Genomic DNA, 17,552 nt, shown 5'->3' with positions numbered 1-17,552 from the left:
AAAATCATCCGTTCAGTGTGCGTAGGCACCAACCAGGCAGCCCACAGGTAGACAGAGAAAGCTGGGGTGGTGCTTTGAAGAGGAAGAGGAAGATGGCATTGTTTGTCAAGTTCAACAATCACAAGCAAAGCAATCTCATCATCCCTCTGCAGATTACTGTACATTAAAAGCTGCTTTCTCTTGTGTCTTCTCTCGTCTTGTTGCTATTTCCAACCTCTGCCTCTCTCGTCCCTTTCCTCGCTCTCCTACCGCGCTCTCTCTCTCTCTCTCTCTCTCCCCCCCCCCTCCTGGATGTTCATGTCCTGACCACGCCGCTCTACGCGCTTCTTCAAGGTACGTACAGTACTGCACTTGAGCATTCCGTTTATTCTTCGATTCTTCCGCTTGGCTCAACATCTGCGCGCGATATTTATCAGTCGAGCTTTGCAGTTCGCATTTGGGCTGCTCGTCTCCTTCCCTGCCAAATTTTGGATCAGCAGTGAGGCAGCCATGGCTTGTTTGTATGCGCGTTAGCTGCGCCTTGATCCTCGCTTTTCCTACTGTTGCTGCACAATTGTTACTAATCTGCCTTCGTGCTTGGTCATGAATCGCTTCTGAGATTCAGTTTTGTGCATGTGTCCCAAAAAAGATGCCTGGAGATGACTCAAATCACAAAGGCCTCACATTTCTCTGAAATTTCAGGCCTTTTTTTTAAAAAAAAATCCTGCCTTTAGTTTTACTACGGAACAAGTGAATGCCGATATCCAATTCATCGAATTCGTTTCCGAATGACACACGCGCATTGCCCATCTAGTGATCTGCTTCCAGTTTCGGTTTATTGATTCGCTTTGCTTTTGCAGCCTGAATGTTTGTTTACCTTGCACCAGGTCTCTGACAATTGGTTGGTTTCAAGGCGATTAGGAAGACTGTCTTTGGAGCATGTATAGGGCCAAGAGAGCTGCTTCACTTAAGGTGAAGCGCCGCGTTGGCAAGTATGAGCTTGGCCGCACTATTGGGGAAGGAACATTTGCAAAGGTCCGGATTGCAAAGAACATGGAAACTGGGGATCATGTAGCTATCAAGATCATTGACAAGGCAAAGGTTCAGAAGCACAAATTGGTTGAACAGGTGGGGATTAAAACTGTGTGCTACTCTCCTTGATTTTCACTGTGCATTTTTTAGATTAAGGAAAAAACAGTTCCAGCCTCAATCTAAACTATATGGCAGATTAAGAGGGAAATCTGCACAATGAAATTAATACAGCATCCCAATGTTGTCCGACTGTATGAGGTGAACCCTAAACTCCAAATATACAAATAATTTTTCGCTATTACATTGCCTGCGATTGAAATATGCACATCCAGATCTACTGTTCATAACCCATTTGGATCCCCCCCCCCTTTTTTTCTTACAACAAGGTGATGGGAAGTAAAAGGAGGATCTACATTGTTCTGGAATTTGTTATGGGTGGAGAGCTCCATGATATCGTTGTAAGTACTATTATATCTGCTTCCTCATATTTGATCTTCTTTTTTTGTCGTAAAATTTATGTACCACCCTATCAGCTCGTCTGGCCTAAACTTTACATATACAAATATTGGACATTTCCCTGCTTTATGTAGCACCGTAGTTGTTTTTCTTTGCACGGCAGTTTGGTAATTTGCTGTCCGAATTCACAATCAGGCCACAAGTGGAAGATTGAAGGAGGACGAAGCACGCAGATATTTTCAGCAGCTGATAAATGCAGTAGATTATTGTCATAGTAGGGGTGTATACCACAGAGACTTGAAGGTGTAGTATTGCTCCTTGGTTTTGCGCTTTGTATGTGCCATCAGATATGATCTGGCAAAATAGTATGAAATTGACACAATGATGCTTCTCGTGTGCCAGCTAGAGAACCTGTTGCTTGATATTGCTGGAAACATAAAAATTTCAGATTTCGGGTTAAGTGCTATATCTGACCAAGTGAAGGTACAATCAGACAACAATCAGATTACAGAAGTTATTGCAGTTTTGTTGTGTTTCACTGCATTTCGCTAATTTCACCACAATTCTTGAACAATTTTAATTGTAATAGAACGATGGACTACTGCATACTACATGTGGAACACCTAACTATGTTGCTCCAGAGGTAATGCGTGTTTTTACAGCTCCACATCTTTTTGTTTTTACCAGAAATAAGTTTGCCTAACACAAATTGCTATCTGTTATGTAGGTTATTGATGACAAAGGCTATGATGGTGCCATTGCAGACCTTTGGTCTTGTGGGGTAATCCTGTTTGTGCTGCTTGCAGGACATCTGCCTTTCGAGGATGACAACATTGCATCCCTTTATAACAAGGTATATACAGAGGAACAACGCCTCATGCTAGGCAAAAAACAACACCTCAAATATATTCTAGCATTTCGGATTTTTTTTTTAATTCACTCTCTGTTGACAGATCTCAGGAGCTCAGTTTACATGTCCTTTTTGGTTTTCTGCTGGAGCCAAGAGGCTGGTCACCAGAATTCTGGATCCTAATCCTTCAACTGTAAGTCACTACTGAAATATGAACCTATAAATAAGAACGATTTTCATGAAGCTCAAGTGATGTCCCTGTACTGCATGAGTTTCAACATTAAGTTGCTGAACATTTTCTCGCTTTGAATGGCTTTTCGTCTACAAATATGAAGTCCTTTTAGTATCTTGTCAATGCCTATGTTACTTGCAGATTGCTGTCTTACTTGGCTTTAACTTGTTTTCTTACCAGCGGATTACGGTTCCTCAAGTACAAAAGGATCCATGGTTCAAAAAGGGCTACAAGCCACCTGTTTTCAATGAGAAATGTCAAGCTACTCTAGATGATGTTCATGCTGCTTTTGGAGACTCAGAGGTGAATTAGATTGAACCAGGTTGTCACTAGAAAGTACTAAGCCTTTCGTGTTGACATATGATGATTAAGTTAATGGTGTTATGCATTTCCAGGAACTTGTAACAGAGGAAATGGAAGGGCAACCAACCTCGATGAATGCATTCGAATTGATTTCAATGAGCAAGGGGCTGAATCTGGAGAATTTCTTTGAATCTGACAAGGTAAGAATATTTTGAGTTGCAGAAGTGTATATCCTGAGTCAATTTAGACCACCTATATAATGTATTTTACTATACACTTTACCTATAAGCCAAAGGATGCTAGCTCAGTTGGTTAGTCACTCCGGCGGCACCCCTCAGGTCCTGAGTTCGACTCCCCGTGGGAGCGAATTTCAGGCTGAGGGTAAAAAAAATCCCCTCGCTGGCCCTGTGTGCCAAAGCACTGGTTGTGAGCCGGCCCCAGGTCGGCCTGAGGACCCTTACATGGCCCAGGCAGGTAGTCCCCAGGGGTTACGTCTCCCAGTGTCAGGGCGGGGCCAGGGTTTGGGGATTTTCTCGGTCGGGGAAGCCGAGTCTTCTCTTAGATAATACCGGTGGGGCGGTCTTTCCCCACCCGGCCGAGTTTTTTATAAAACAGTTTGAACTGTGCCATTGTGATGATAAGCTCAATTTTACTAATCTCTTTCAGAAGTACAAGCGAGAAACAAGATTTGCATCGGAATGTCCTCCAAAAGAAATCATCAACAGAATAGAAGAAGCTGCTAAGCCACTTGGATTCGATATCCAAAAGAAAAACTACAAGGTGTGATGGCAATCCTTGCCTCTAATGTTCCTACTGTCACTATATTACTTTCAGATTAGTCCTGCTGATTTTGAAGAAAAATCAGAAATCAATAAATAAAACCATGTTTATGACCTCCTATACCATGAACTGAATCTTGACAAGTCTTCGTATCTTTTTTGTCCCCCGCTCTTCTTTCTAGATGCTAATGGAGAACCCAAAAGCAGGAAGAAAAGGAAATCTAAATGTCGCCACTGAGGTAAGGGAGGACACCTAGTGATAAGAAAAACATATGGAAATAAAAGATAATTACTAATTGAGATATTATGTTTTGGCATGTTTAGGTTTTCCAAGTGGCTCCATCCCTGCATGTGGTTGAGCTGAAGAAGGCAAAGGGAGATACACTGGAGTTTCAAAATGTACCAGTATTTGAAATTCTGTCTACAGACCCAAGTAGTTGTAATCATCGATTCAGTAGCCAAAACTCACATCCATTGTTTGCAGTTCTACAGAACTCTGTCCATGGAGCTGAAGGATGTTGTTTGGGTATGTGATGATCAAGTCAAAGATGGAACCTCCTCGCCATGAAGCGGTTGCAGACTTTCAACCTTACAGAACTTAGTGTGGGTGGGTGGGGGGCAAAACGAGAAACTTATTTCCCCTGTACATAGCTCCCTTGTTACAAAGAAGTTTGATGCCTAATGTACATATAGGCTTCGACTGCAAAGGCAGCTTAAGGTTTTGGATGAATGAAGAGGTAGATGAAGCGTAGGTCAGAGGGTTGGTTGTTCTTGTAGTGAAACACTGACATGTTATTCAGCTATTCATATTCATTTGTTCAATTTTCTCTGAAACTTTCTGGAATGATGGAGATGAATGTTTGTTAGCTTGCAGAAGTTCAAACAGAAATAGACCATCGCCATATCTCAATAATGTTCGGCTACAAGGATACCTTGCCAACGCAAGTATTTGTACATTGTATATCTGAACCAACTTGTTTCAGCTGAAACTTCAGAGAATGATGTTATTCTTTAGCAAATGGGACGCACATATAGATCGCGCGGATTCCATGGATTACTCAGGTTATAGAAAAGTGAGAACGGGTTTCAAACAAAGACACATCATATAGCAAGTATGCTCAAGCAGCAACTTGTTCCACCATGTTGTTTTCTGCAAGTTCAACATCAGCACTCTCATCTGAATCCAAGGCCTCCGTAACATTAACATCTTCATTCTTGAGGTCTTCCAGGATGTTTGAGCTCCATTCAGAAAGTAGTTTCACAGATGCATCGTCTGCAAAAGAATTAGCATTCCATCAACAAGAAAGTACTATGCAAAATATGATGAATAGCTGAGTGAAAGCAACAAGCTTATGCTGATTCAATGGAGGCATGGAAACAAATTGAATAGAAGATCTGGGAAGAGTGCGAACCAAGCCTAGGGACTGTATGGCCTTGGGGATGCCTTATGATGAGAGGGTCAACAAAGGCAGAAGCCAGCTCCTCGGAGGGTATTTTGAGCCAGTCCTTTTCTCCAATAAAATGCACTGATTTCACCTTGATCGGGTCCTTGTAGGCGATATTGCAGATGCTTGGGTCCCTGAACTTGCTCCCAGATATGGAGACCATAAACTTAATTGGTGGATGATCACTCAAAACCTTGCCCTAAATTGCTCAACTTAGTTAGAATCCATATGGTGTCAGAAATTGCATATGGTCAGGAAAAATTCAGTATAAACACCTTCACTGCTTAAGTTTCCACAGTGTAAATGTTACGACAACATTTGATAAAAGTGCTACACCAATTATGACTATTAAATTCACATTTTTAATATTCTTCCAGAAAAAGGACAAGGTTCAGTATGTAGTAGCCAAAACTCACTCGTACCAAATATAGAGCTTCATTTCATATTAAATTCATTAATATTCGCAAACACAGTTTGCTTTATCTTGTCCCTTCGTGCTACCTGCCTGCCTCTAGAATAAAACTCGCAAGTTTTAAAGAATTTAGGAGTCGAATTTTACCTGTGATTGGTAGCCAATCAGAAGGGCTGAAAGTGTTGCACCCTAGAAAGATAAATAAACAAATAAGCTGCAAGACTCCACCATATGTTGTTCAACAACAACAACAACATAGCTTTTTTTCCCAAGCAAGTTGGGGTAGGCTAGAGATGAAACCCGAAAGAAATAAGTTCAAGGTTCAGGCACATTGATAGCTAGTCTCCAAGCGCTCCTATCCAAAACTATCTCTTTAGAGATATTCCAATCCTTAAGGTCTCTCTTAACCGACTCATCCCACGTCAGTTTAGGTCTACCTCTACCCCTCTTTACATTATCGACCCGCTCAAGAACCCCATTACACACCGGCGCCTCAGGAGGCCTTCGTTGGACATGTCCAAACCATCTCAGCCGATGCTGGGTAAGTTTCTCCTCAATTGGTGCCACCCCGTCCCTATCCCGAATAACTTCGTTCCGGACTCTATCCCTCCTTGTGTGCCCGCAAAACCACCGCAACATCCGCATCTCTGCTACACTCAGTTGCTGGACATGTCGCCTTTTTGTAGGCCAACATTCAGCACCGTATAACTCCACCATATGTTGTTCAAGGAAAAAAAAAGAACTCCACCATACACTCAAAACAAGTTCAAAGACAGCCCCAACATCCTTCAGTAAGTCAGATTTGATTAAAAAATAAAGGTCACAACTCAATCAATTTCTCAGGGCTTTACTGTGCAACTGATGCGACCTAGTGCAGGGCCGGATCAGTGCCCGTGCTAGGCATGCAGCAGCACCGTTCTTGCCTAGTTCATCTTAGGTACATATATACAGGTTTTCTACCCAAAGCACTAGAATTTGGCTCGAATTCGTCCAATCCAGCACATGGCCACTGGTGAAAGCCATTTCTGGCTCCGCTCCTGTCGAAGTGCTTGTAAGTTATAATCCTGTCAGACGTGCACCTTGGGTAGCAGGAAATTAAAAAATTAACTGCAAGACATCAACGGGTTTCCACCTTCCCTCCTGCCCAAACTTCATAGCAGTTCAATAAGTGTCAGTTCAGTGCATTTTATCCTTTGCTGGAACCTATATTCTAGTTTGTATGCAGGTATTATCATACATTAACAATTAACGAATCTCAGGAGCTAAATAAACTCAAACTCCACAAAAACATAGGACACAATTCTCAGGTGCTCCAAAATAGTTGCTTCATTGGATTTCATTTTTACCTGGGAGAATCCAAGTAGGCCTTCAAAAGGTCCATTTTTCACCATGTAATCACACAGATATGAAATGCATTCATCTAGATTTGTGTATTCCGTGAACTCCTGTGCAGAAAAAAATAATCAAACATTGAACTGTTTTGGCTCATAGGAACGGAAAATGGAAGAGTGGTCGTCTCTGGCATGAATAGCTAAGACAGACTAAGTTTGATGATCCTAAGTTTGATTATCAAACTGTAGCTGAAATATAAATCAGGTATCAGAATGCCATGATAACTGCTTATTTCAGTCGTTTCATCTGAAGCAACCTGAAGCACATACCTTATTGAACTGGAACCACTCAAAGTACGGTGGTGGAAATATGCCATCTATTTCCGACTTTCCACCAGCTGGGAAGATGCCATCAGGGAATACCTGAAAACCCAGAAAAAAAAATGTTCAAGAACAAAACAAAGCAGAAAGCAAACCAATTAATCAGATCCTTTGAGTCCTGGGCATAACCATGTCAAACTGCTGGAATATAGAAGGGTGCCACTTGCTGATCTGCTTCTTCAAGAAATTCCCACTTGTCCGGAAGCCATGCAGGCACAGTACCTTTGCTTTCTTACCCTGTTCCATGAGAACTCCCCAAGGCGCAGCACAAATTGAGACAACTTCCTGGAACCTTAAATACCCGGGGGCTTGTGGTAGCTGGTACCTACCACTCCGAGGCTAAACGTTGCCATCACCCAACAAAAATTTGGTTGCAACCTACCCAAAACCCAGCAAAACAACAGATAATACCATATTTTGCTTTAACCAATTTTTAAATTCAGCTCATATTATGCGTCTTACAGTAAACAGTCTTTTTCCTGCGATTCAGAATGATAAAGTTGCATTGAAGCACAGCAGCATCTGTTAACTGAAGAAAATACCAATGCAATAGAAAATGCCGGTCATCCAATGATACTTTGTAGTCAAGCAGAAGTTCATGGAAAAAAATATAACTACATAAGGGAGCAACTGCAACCAGTACACACCAGGCAGGGCGAGCATTACAGGTTCACATAAAACAAGAGATCTGAAAACACACAGGAGGGAAGAACATAGCAGGAACTGCACTGTCCTTTTAGCAACTACAGCTAATAGAATGTTTCACAGCAAGTTGATGAAATAAGAGTTGCATCTTGACTAATATGCAATGCACAATCTTCTCCGCCTTCAGATTATGGTTCAGTGGCTCACTTGGCCATCATGACCTTGACAAACTCCTCATAGTTGATCTGACCATCGCCATCGACATCAGCCTCACGGATCATCTCATCCACCTCCTCATCAGTTAGCTTCTCACCAAGATTTGTCATGACATGGCGGAGCTCAGCTGCGGAGATGAAGCCATTTTGGTCCTTGTCAAACACACGGAAGGCCTCCTTAAGCTCTTCCTCTGAGTCAGTGTCCTTCATCTTGCGAGCCATAAGATTGAGAAATTCTGGAAAATCGATGGTGCCGTTGCCATCGGCATCAACCTCATTGATCATGTCCTGGAGCTCAGCCTCTGTAGGGTTCTGGCCCAGGGAACGCATGACAGTACCCAGCTCCTTGGTTGTGATGCAACCTGCACAGGGCACCGGCAAACAATTCATGTAATCAGTTCCTGAAGAGTGTACTGTGATTATAATTAGGTAAATATATAGTGGACTAAAATCGATGATGCAATGATTCATGTGTCAAGTTTGGGGGAGATCGACATGTCAAAAAGGGGCTCTAGTAGTCAAACTTTAGAATGCTCTGTTGGAAACCAGGGCAGTTGCTAAGTGGTTTAATCATTCACTTTTGACAAACTTTTGTCAAAACATGAGTACGTAACACCAAAAACTTGGCCAATCAGAGTGTTAAGCGTACCCTCGTCTAACATAAACCAGTCCAACTTTATTTTTTGTTTCCAACTATAGTGAATTTTAAGGACTATGGGGAATGGTGTTGAAACAAAAGAAAAGAAAAGGTGACTGGAAACTGGTTGGAGCTATACCACGTAATTACATACACAAATTGATTGCATAAATTTTTAAAGTCTCTCCACTCTCAGGCCAACCTGGGGCATATTATAAAGCCTAAATTGGAGAACTGCTGAAAAATAGTATTATCAGGCTACAGCCAGAACGATTGACTCAAGTTAACTTCCCGCCTAAATTTCCAGTCGCTCGCGGGATCTCAAGAGGAGCAAGTAATTTGTTAAAGTAAAAGGTCGAAATGCCTCTACGGATACAGGGATGGAATTCAGGTGAATCTAACTCGAAACACGCTGTAAAAAAAACAGAATTCAAAATGATCCTAGTTAGTTAACAGAACACGACGGGACGGGATGGAACAGCTAGTGACAAAATGGTCAAGCCAGGAGATAAGCCTTGGGTCTACATCGCCAGTTCTCCACTAGGCATACGGCATACCCGACAGCGACCAGATTGCGGCCCCCGACTCGGTCAGATCCGGGCCGGATCGGATCCACCCCCGACCCGTATAAACAGAATGCCGCTCGCGGGCATCGCGCTTGTAGCACAGACCTCCGATCCGAATCCGAACTTACAGAGAGGGAGGAGAGGAAATCTTACCATCCCCGTCCTTGTCGAAGAGGCTGAAGGCCTCCTTGAACTCGGCGATCTGGTCGTCGGTGAGCTGATCCGCCATGAGCCTGGTGGTGGGGGAGGGATCGAAGCGGGGCAAGGAGCGCGGGATTAAGGAAGGGAAGCGATGGACGCGGACGCGGACGCGAGAGTGGGAAGAAAGGCCCGGAGCGTTCAATGGCGTGGCGTCCGCAGGAATTTTCCTACCCCCGATTTATACGCGCTGCCACTAGACGCGGCCGTCACCTTCGGCGCATCCAAATCCCCAAACTACCCTCGAAAATGGCAAGCATACGGCTAAATGCGCAAATGGCAAACGAAAATTGGATTGAACATATATTCGCTCTGTTTGACTGTCCGCGGCTAGTGGCTAGTGCTGATTTGCTGTGAGAGAAAAGTAATGCTATCTGGCTAGTGACTAATGCTGATTTGGTGTGAGAGAAAAACACTGCTGTTGATTGCCCGCAGAATAGTGATGAAAATCAAATGTAAAACTCACCTGCCAAAGTTCAAAATAGAAAAGATTTACTTTTTCATTGAACATGAAATTTTAGCTTAAATAATAATATTATTACACTAGTCCTTTTAAAAAGACAACAAGGCCAAGTCTTTTTACAACATTCAAATGGCAGACAAGCTACCCCTGACAATGAGACTGCTTGTCTCTCTCTATCAACAAGTCTATAGTCAAAGATAAGAATAGATGTCAGTATTATTATCATCATCCTCCGTCACATGAACGAGAGAGGAATTATGGGCATTTTGGTAACTTGTCAGCTACTCCGTTAAGGTCAGGCCGGTGACTTTTGCAGGACGATGCCAACATGTGGGCCCCTAAAGCTAAGGAATCAGGATAATGGAGAGTTTGTTGGCATTTTTCAAATGAGCAAAATGACGTACATAGCCCCCACGCGGTTGAGACGCGCAGTGCCAAAATTTTAATCAAGTTTGGCAGTTTTCAAAAGGACCCCTCGATTTGTAAAGTTTTTGTCGCGGGGATTTTCAGGGGTACCCACAGCCGGGTGGCGGAGCGCACCCGCCTATTCCCAGTGAGGGAGTACTCGGGGAAGTACTAGGCGATGGGGCTAGATCTACGCTGAGATTGGGACTCAGGAACACACGATTTAGAGTGGTTCGGGCCGCCGGAGCGTAATACCCTACGTCCACTGGGAGATGTATTGTCTTGGTTGTGTGAATGAATCTATCCTCTGCTGGTCTTGGCTCTTACCCAGCCTGAGGTTTTCTAACGGCGCTCTCCCCTTTTATAGATCAAAGGGGGGGCGGATACATAGAACGTTGATGCCCCGACAGGTGGGCCCAACGTGACTGTGGCTACAGTGGTAGCGAATCTTTCCTTCGATATGCGTACTGCTGCTCTTCTGACACAGGGGGTCTTCTCTTGTCCCGTCAGCGAGGCGCCCGTTGGAGTAGCGTAGCTTGCGGCGTGGCCTGCTGAGGCTATTATGTAGCGTCATAATGGGTGAAGCCGAGCCGTCGTATCCGACTGTTACGGCAGACTGGCAGACGCGGCATGGGCGGCGCCATCGGCTCCACTGCCTTGGTAATACGCGATCAATAGTACCCCCTGGTCAGTCAAACGCCTCGGCTTCCACTATATCAAAGTGGACGTCCACCTACCGCAATAAATGCGAAGGTAGGTGGACCTCAACATGGAGACCAAGGGCCTCATACACGTGTCGGCCCCGGACCACCCTGAGGCGGGGCGTCCAAACTTTCCCTTGGAGAGGGGTCCGGTTGCTATCCAGGACCCTATGAGGGGTCCGGGACCCCGCGGGGGTCCGGATTCCTTGGGAGGTCCGGAGCCCTGGCTGCTTGCGCTTGAGCGCCTGTTTTTCCTGGGACACGTGGCGTTCCCAGACCTTCCCCGGCCGTGGAACAGGTCCGGACCTTTGTCGGGAGGACAGGACTTCGGACTGCAGGGGTCCGGCTGTTTGGTTGTAGTCAAGGATGACTACAAAGGCTCTTGCCTAGTCACAGCAAGAGGGGGTACCCCAGTCCTGGGGTACCGACAGTTTTCGGACGTTGACACGCCTGGTGCTCGTGGGCTTTTAATCTTCCATCAACCTCTGAGATTCGGCCCAACTGGCCCCGGAATTTTCTTGAGCCAGATCAATTATTCTTAACGGCGACATCGTCACCGTCCTCAGCACCACGCCGTCAAAATTATCATTATTATCCAATAAATAATGAAGGATCAGAAATGCTAAGCTCTGACAGCTGAAACGTTCATTTGCACCGACCTGTTTAGGTCACGAGCAGATAAACAAATTGAGCAGACAAGAATTGTAAACCTGAATGAGTAGTAGCTAGTTGCTGGCTCAGGGATGATGGAAGCTATCTAGCTATCGCTCGATGGCTTTGTAGAGGACGCAGGTCACGTACTTGGAGCGGAACCTGTGAGTGTAGCCGAGAGCGACGAGCGGCTGCGAGCCCCAGCCCTTCTCGATGTAGAGGTGGTCGAGGACGACGTGGCTCGGCCTCGCGCAGCCTTCTTCAGAGCTCCGAGAATTCAGCACGCCGAGGTAGAGCTGAGCCGGCAGCTGAGGAGGCTCCTTTGCGAACTCCTTTTCACCGGGAACATGGAAGCCGTAGCTCGAGTCCGGGGAGGGCGGAGCCATGAGCTCAGATACACTTTCCACGCTTTCAGGAATGAAGTCCTGCATGGCAAACAAACAAGAAAGTCAGACTACATATATATTATTTATGAAATGGATCGGACAACTGAGTTTTTCTTTAATTTTTCACCAACGAACAGTAAATACATGCAGCCTGATTTCTTTCTTGGAACTTAACTATTTGTAAGTCAAAATTAACTGCGTGTCGGGTTAGTTTCTCTCCATCGGAAGGCCAATCAGAAATTATTGCTATGTCAGGTAATTGATTGATTCGTACTAACAATCAACAAAGGATGACGACAACAATAGTTTCAGACAGAAGATGGACTTGACCGGCTATATATTATGATTTTAATCATGTAAAGTGTATGCAGAACTGAAAATCTTCCAAGTACATTTACATATATATGCCCTGATTCCTTGTGGTCAAATCTCTTTTCGACCTATATTTTTTTTATAAACACTAAGCAAGCTGCATGTTGTGTTCGGTAAAGCTCAAGCTCAAACAGTGACTTGCGGTGATCCATCCAATATATAGTTGGTATGAACGGGAGAATATATATAATACTTACATGGACATCTACAAGGTTGACAACCTGACCCATGTTGTCAGTTTCGCAGGGAAGATCGGGTATGAATCTTCTTTCTCCGTCTACAATGAATCTGTAACGGTGAACTCCGGATGAAAGCATCAGCAGAATGGTGTGATCTTTTCCAGACTTTTCGACAGGTTTCCTATATATAATATAACAGAATCATAATCAGAATTAGAATCTGCTCCCTTCTAATGTATATATGGGTAAGACGAATTAGGGTTATGAAAAATGCATTGCACATATATATCTCTCTTAACGGTTTAATGACTGTATGTACTTTGATGTCCAGTTATCCCATGATCCTTCAACGTAGATGTTCCTCCCTCCAAGAGTCCACGTGAGCAAGGTAGGAATTTTCTTTTGAGGCGGGCCATAACCAGAATCGTCGTGTTGTTGATTCATCAATATTTGGTTGAACACAGGAGGAGGTACTTCTGCAGCCCTTTGCAGTGGAGTCACAGGACTCTGCAATATCAAAGATGTGAGCTCATTTATTTACTGGGGAATGAAATGAGTTTGTGGGATGAAGAAATAAAAGTTGAGGTTAATTATGAATGCAGGAGATGAAGAAGGCTACATATATAGCATATGAGCAGCCAGCCATTTTGCCTTAAACACCCCTTAATTATATACTGATCAAACATGGAGAAAATTTCAGGTACAACGTACAAACATATGTTGAGACAAGTAATTAAGAAATAATAAGGCTGAAGCAAACACCCCGGACCTTTCTGACGTAATGGGCCTTCCAGAGCCCTCAACAAACCTGAAAAACAATAAATCGAAGCCGCAACTAGGTCGCAACAAATTAAAACCGTACCACCACTTGTGTTTCTGGCAGCACGCGAATCACGACGACGCCAAAATTTAAAGAATCGATCCCAAGCCATCATGCAACTAGTACAAGTAGACCCGGGGCGCCGGACGAGCGAGACGACGACGTGATCTGAACGGAACTGAATTGATCTGATGGTACTAGATACATACCTGGGGCACGAACATGCGCGGCGAATGCGGCCTCGGGGGGCTCCCCGGCGGGGATCCGCCGCCTCGCACATGGTTGACGGCGCGGAAGCCCTCGTCCATGTCGGCGTCGGCGGCGTCGTCCGCCCTGCCGCTGGCGTTGCCCATCTCCCTTTTCTTGTCTGGACGATGCGATGCGAGGGCGAGGCGAGCGTCTCTTGTCTTGCTGCCTGCGACCCACGCCCCAGTAGGGTGTGCGTGTGACGTGGGCTTTCTTTCGGCCCACGAGCATCGGGCCTTGTCAAACAAAACAAAACAAAACAAAGCCCAGCCACTTCTCCTTGAGAGTAGGAGGCTGGGCAGCAGCGCAGCAGGCAGTGAACAACACGGAACCCCATCCAACTCGAGATCCCCTTCTCCGCTCAAAAAAAAAAAAAACTCATCCCCTTCTCACCCCTCCGTCGGCACGCGCGGCCATGCTCGGTCTTCGAGCCCGCGCAGGCGCAGCGGCGCTGCTCCCGTGCCCTTCCCCGCCCCCCTCCTCCGCTCCCGCGACCTCGGTTCCGAGGTTCGGGCGCCTCTCCCCGCCCGCCGCCCTCGCGCCTCTGGCGTCTGCACCGCCGCCGCCGGCCTCCCTCTCCGCCAGGTGGAACGCGCCCTCGCGTCTCGGGGGAACCGGAACCGGAACCGGCAGCAGCTCCAGGCCTACCACGAGGGGTGAGTGAGGATCGTTTCTCAACAGTCTCTACTGGTCCAATGATTCATTCTAGGGGGGTTTGTGTTTTCTCTCTCTCTCTTCCTTCCTTCCTATGTATTATTAGCCGTCTAGTACTGCCATCAGTATCCTGTTCACCAGATTCTACGACTTGCACGTGCCTTGTGGTTCCTGTACTGGTCACCATCGACTAACTGAAACGAAGCTTTGTTGCTTAGTTTTCTGCACCGCTGCCAGTAGCGCTAGTCAGAGAGAGGGGAAAGAGTTGCTAGTCCAGCATTTGCTTGTTGCTGACAAGGATGTCAGGCTTCTGGTCGATCTTGAAAAGAGCATCATCGCAGGAGGTACCTTCTGGTTCTTATACAACCTTTTATCTCTACTTTTGGATCATCTTTTAATCTACCTTGCATTGTCATATTTAGTGTACCCAGCTTACATACACAACTTCGATTAATTCCGTATATATGCATTTACCAGGAAAATGACATTTCTCAAAATTTCAGGGGCAGACTTGAGTGATTTAGCTGTTGAGCACTCCTTATGCCCATCAAAGGAAAATGGTGGAATGCTTGGGTGGGTTCGAAAGGGACAGATGGTACGCCACTAACTTGTTCTCTAGAATACTGGTAGTACACAGTATAATTTTCAAAAAAAAAAGTATCACATGACATCTGCATATCGTTTCTGTTTGAATAATCCTGCCGTTTACCTAAATGTAGCCATAAACTGATTATCTCCTTTACCTGGGTAGTGTCCATTAAGTTAGTACAGGAAATTGGAAATTTTATGCTTCACACTACATTGTGTTGGGCTACTGTGACACTCGGTTGACTTACGTAGTGTAACAAGGAATTTACTCCTTGCAAAAGTCAGGAGTTGTCAGCAGCATAGAATCAGTCGAATAATGATAAAAAAAACTAAAATAATATTGTTTTGGTATAGACACTTCATTCTTCCACGTGTCAAAAATCAAAATGGAAGCCTTGGCACAAATTATCTGTCTAGGTTTTCATCCATTCATATGTCCTGCCATTTATATGCTTTTGTACTGTTTGTTCGGTTGTAGTTTGAACTTTCAAACTTGCATTGGACAGGTTCCAGAATTCGAGGAGGCAGCATTTAGTGCTCCTTTGAATAAAGTTGTACGGTGTAAGACAAAATTTGGATGGCATTTATTGCAAGTTCTTGCTGAGAGGTAGATTGTACTAACTTTGAAATTACTGTGTAATGGTTATTTGGCATGCATGTGCAGCAACTGATATCTTTCTAACTGAATGCCAGGGATCAATGCATTCTGCAAGACATTGACCCGGAGGAGCTTCACACGAAAATGCAAGATCCTAGTTTTCTCGAAGAAGCTCAATTGATTGATGTTCGGGAGCCTGATGAAGTGTAAGACATTCCACCATTGTACTTCCTTTTTGTCTCAGCTATAGTCACACAATGATCAAAATAATATGCCATTTTATCATTAGTACCCCAACTTTGTATGTGAGATATGTGTGGCTCTTGTCCTTGAATTTTAGATCTGCATTCATGAATGAGGATGCAAATACTTTGCTGATATTTGCATTCTGGTAAGAAGGACAATAACTTATACAATGGCTGTATGTTTTTTATTTTTTGTTTTTGCGAGATGGCGATAGGTTATGTGTTAACCGGAATGATAAAGTTGGGACTTGTCCTCATTTAAGAGTCCCATCCGTACATTGTCGTGATCTCACAGATAATGCACTGAATCGTAAATGTTAGATTGATCAACAATTATGAACTTTGTAAATTATCAGGCGAAAGCTGTGAAAACAAGCAAACATTTATTTGGGACTTCTGAGTATGTTACCCCCTCATACTTGCAACATCCCTGCTGCACAAATTTTAGAGCAGGTCATTCCTCTCATACTTGCCGCACACGAATGTTGGCGTACAGTTATTTGATTCAGCTAGTATGTAGTTTTATTGCATTTCCCAGGGAATGCTATGGTGGTTACTCAATTCAATTCCATTCTTTTCTTAATTTTCACTCCATTTGGGTCGATGTTGAATTTCTACTACCTGTATGGCAGGGCTAAAGCTTCACTTCTAGGCTTCAAAGTTCTACCGCTCCGCCAATTTGGGACCTGGGGACCAGTTATGACCGATGAGTTCAATCCTCAGAAGGACACTTATGTGCTGGTAAATTCATTTCCATGCTTGAAGCACTAGCACTGTTCCTGTTTAAACTTCAACAGGAAAAAAAAACACCGGTACTTACTATGAATAAGATTGAGCTGGTTAGGCGATTGGCTAAAGAAGTAGCATTGGACACTTTGTTGTTATATACATTAGCAGGATTGCATAATGCTATTCAATGACTCTTTGCCATCTGGTTTTGTTTCAGTGCCACCATGGCATGCGCTCCATGCAGGTGGCTAAATGGCTGCAGTCACAGGTAATTATAGTGCGTCTATAACTCCTGCGTAAGGATGCTGTTACTCTTCATTCAATATGCAAACGTTATTGCATTGTAATCCTCTTGTTCCATCATTTTGCAGGGTTTCAAAAAAGTTTACAATGTCTCTGGTGGGATTCATGCATATGCGGTTAAAGCCGACTCCTCTGTCCCAACTTACTAGAGGACCCTGATTGAAATCGTGAACATGTCCCAGGAGATTTTCATATATAAAAAAAAAATAAAAAATCTGTGCATCATTCTAGGATTTTGGCAATAGTTGACTTGTGACCGATGCCAGAATCAAGAGCTCAATTTTTTTTCCCCTGGCACTGTGTCTTAGAAGTTTATTAGAGACCCTATGGACGAAATGTATACGGCAATTCTTTTGTTTAAATAAAAAAAAGAGATACATGAATAGCTTGCTGGATGAACCATGGCATCGGGAAGTTTCAGGTGGGCCACTGTGAGCTTTATTAGATGTTCTTTACCAGTCATGGCAAATCATCAAGTGAAATGTGAAAGTGAAAAAAATAAAATGGAGTGGAGGTGCGGGGAATCGAACCCCGTGCCTCTCGCATGCGAAGCGAGCGCTCTACCATATGAGCTACACCCCCTTTGTGACAGCCTCACTAACTTTTCTTAGTTAACTGTCAGGCTCAAGCAGGGGTCGTATCGTGCATGGCGCGTGTACGTCACCAGCTTTGCCTAATCGCGCGGAATATGTTGGAGTCCCAGGCAGGTCCCAAGCAAATAATTTTGAAACCCTGCCGGCCTTCAACTCTT

At 44.4% G+C, this 17,552-nt stretch overlaps 4 protein-coding genes and 1 non-coding gene across 7 annotated transcripts; 2 read left to right on the top strand and 3 right to left on the bottom strand.

Moving 5' to 3' along the window:
* Nucleotides 1-40: 40 nt before the first annotated feature.
* LOC120694905 (CBL-interacting protein kinase 3-like) lies at nt 41-4,497 on the top strand. Of its 3 annotated transcripts, none has more exons than XM_039978224.1 (15): nt 43-333; nt 867-1,107; nt 1,207-1,269; nt 1,398-1,469; nt 1,663-1,770; nt 1,870-1,950; nt 2,057-2,110; nt 2,195-2,320; nt 2,421-2,510; nt 2,730-2,852; nt 2,945-3,052; nt 3,519-3,632; nt 3,814-3,870; nt 3,956-4,030; nt 4,116-4,497. In XM_039978224.1, the coding sequence occupies exons 2-15, from the start codon at nt 919-921 to the stop codon at nt 4,197-4,199; spliced, it is 1,344 nt and encodes a 447-aa protein (XP_039834158.1). In that variant the 5' UTR covers nt 43-333; nt 867-918; the 3' UTR covers nt 4,200-4,497. The 3 variants fall into 3 exon arrangements, with proteins under 3 accessions (XP_039834160.1, XP_039834158.1, XP_039834159.1); XM_039978225.1 differs by lacking the exon at nt 43-333 and adding an exon at nt 477-500; XM_039978226.1 differs by lacking the exon at nt 1,207-1,269 and having other exon boundaries at nt 41-333.
* An 11-nt stretch (nt 4,498-4,508) lies between these two features.
* On the bottom strand, nt 4,509-9,628 carry LOC120694906 (esterase AGAP003155-like). Its single transcript, XM_039978227.1, has 8 exons — nt 9,417-9,628; nt 8,067-8,422; nt 7,330-7,539; nt 7,150-7,242; nt 6,835-6,933; nt 5,636-5,677; nt 5,044-5,275; nt 4,509-4,904 (listed from the first exon to the last, which is right to left on the bottom strand). Exons 1-8 carry the CDS (start codon nt 9,490-9,492, stop codon nt 4,750-4,752), a joined length of 1,263 nt encoding a protein of 420 aa, XP_039834161.1. The 5' UTR covers nt 9,493-9,628; the 3' UTR covers nt 4,509-4,749.
* A 2,049-nt stretch (nt 9,629-11,677) lies between these two features.
* On the bottom strand, nt 11,678-13,791 carry LOC120696269 (SNF1-related protein kinase regulatory subunit beta-1-like). The gene is made up of 4 exons (XM_039979389.1): nt 13,648-13,791; nt 12,938-13,125; nt 12,637-12,799; nt 11,678-12,106 (listed from the first exon to the last, which is right to left on the bottom strand). Exons 1-4 carry the CDS (start codon nt 13,789-13,791, stop codon nt 11,792-11,794), a joined length of 810 nt encoding a protein of 269 aa, XP_039835323.1. The 3' UTR covers nt 11,678-11,791.
* A 197-nt stretch (nt 13,792-13,988) lies between these two features.
* LOC120694902 (rhodanese-like/PpiC domain-containing protein 12, chloroplastic) lies at nt 13,989-17,196 on the top strand. The gene is made up of 8 exons (XM_039978221.1): nt 13,989-14,340; nt 14,557-14,682; nt 14,842-14,933; nt 15,433-15,533; nt 15,620-15,730; nt 16,402-16,510; nt 16,716-16,766; nt 16,870-17,196. The coding sequence occupies exons 1-8, from the start codon at nt 14,100-14,102 to the stop codon at nt 16,948-16,950; spliced, it is 912 nt and encodes a 303-aa protein (XP_039834155.1). The 5' UTR covers nt 13,989-14,099; the 3' UTR covers nt 16,951-17,196.
* Nucleotides 17,197-17,310: 114 nt separating this feature from the next.
* TRNAA-CGC lies at nt 17,311-17,383 on the bottom strand. Its single transcript has one exon. It is a non-coding gene; the product is annotated as a tRNA-Ala (tRNA).
* Between the last annotated feature and the right edge of the window lie 169 nt (nt 17,384-17,552).

The sequence above is a fragment of the Panicum virgatum genome, chromosome 2K (assembly GCF_016808335.1).
Source record: "Panicum virgatum strain AP13 chromosome 2K, P.virgatum_v5, whole genome shotgun sequence".
NCBI lineage: Eukaryota > Viridiplantae > Streptophyta > Magnoliopsida > Poales > Poaceae > Panicum > Panicum virgatum.
Note: the sequence above shows the minus strand (reverse complement) of the source record. Positions and strands in the feature narration are given on the sequence as shown.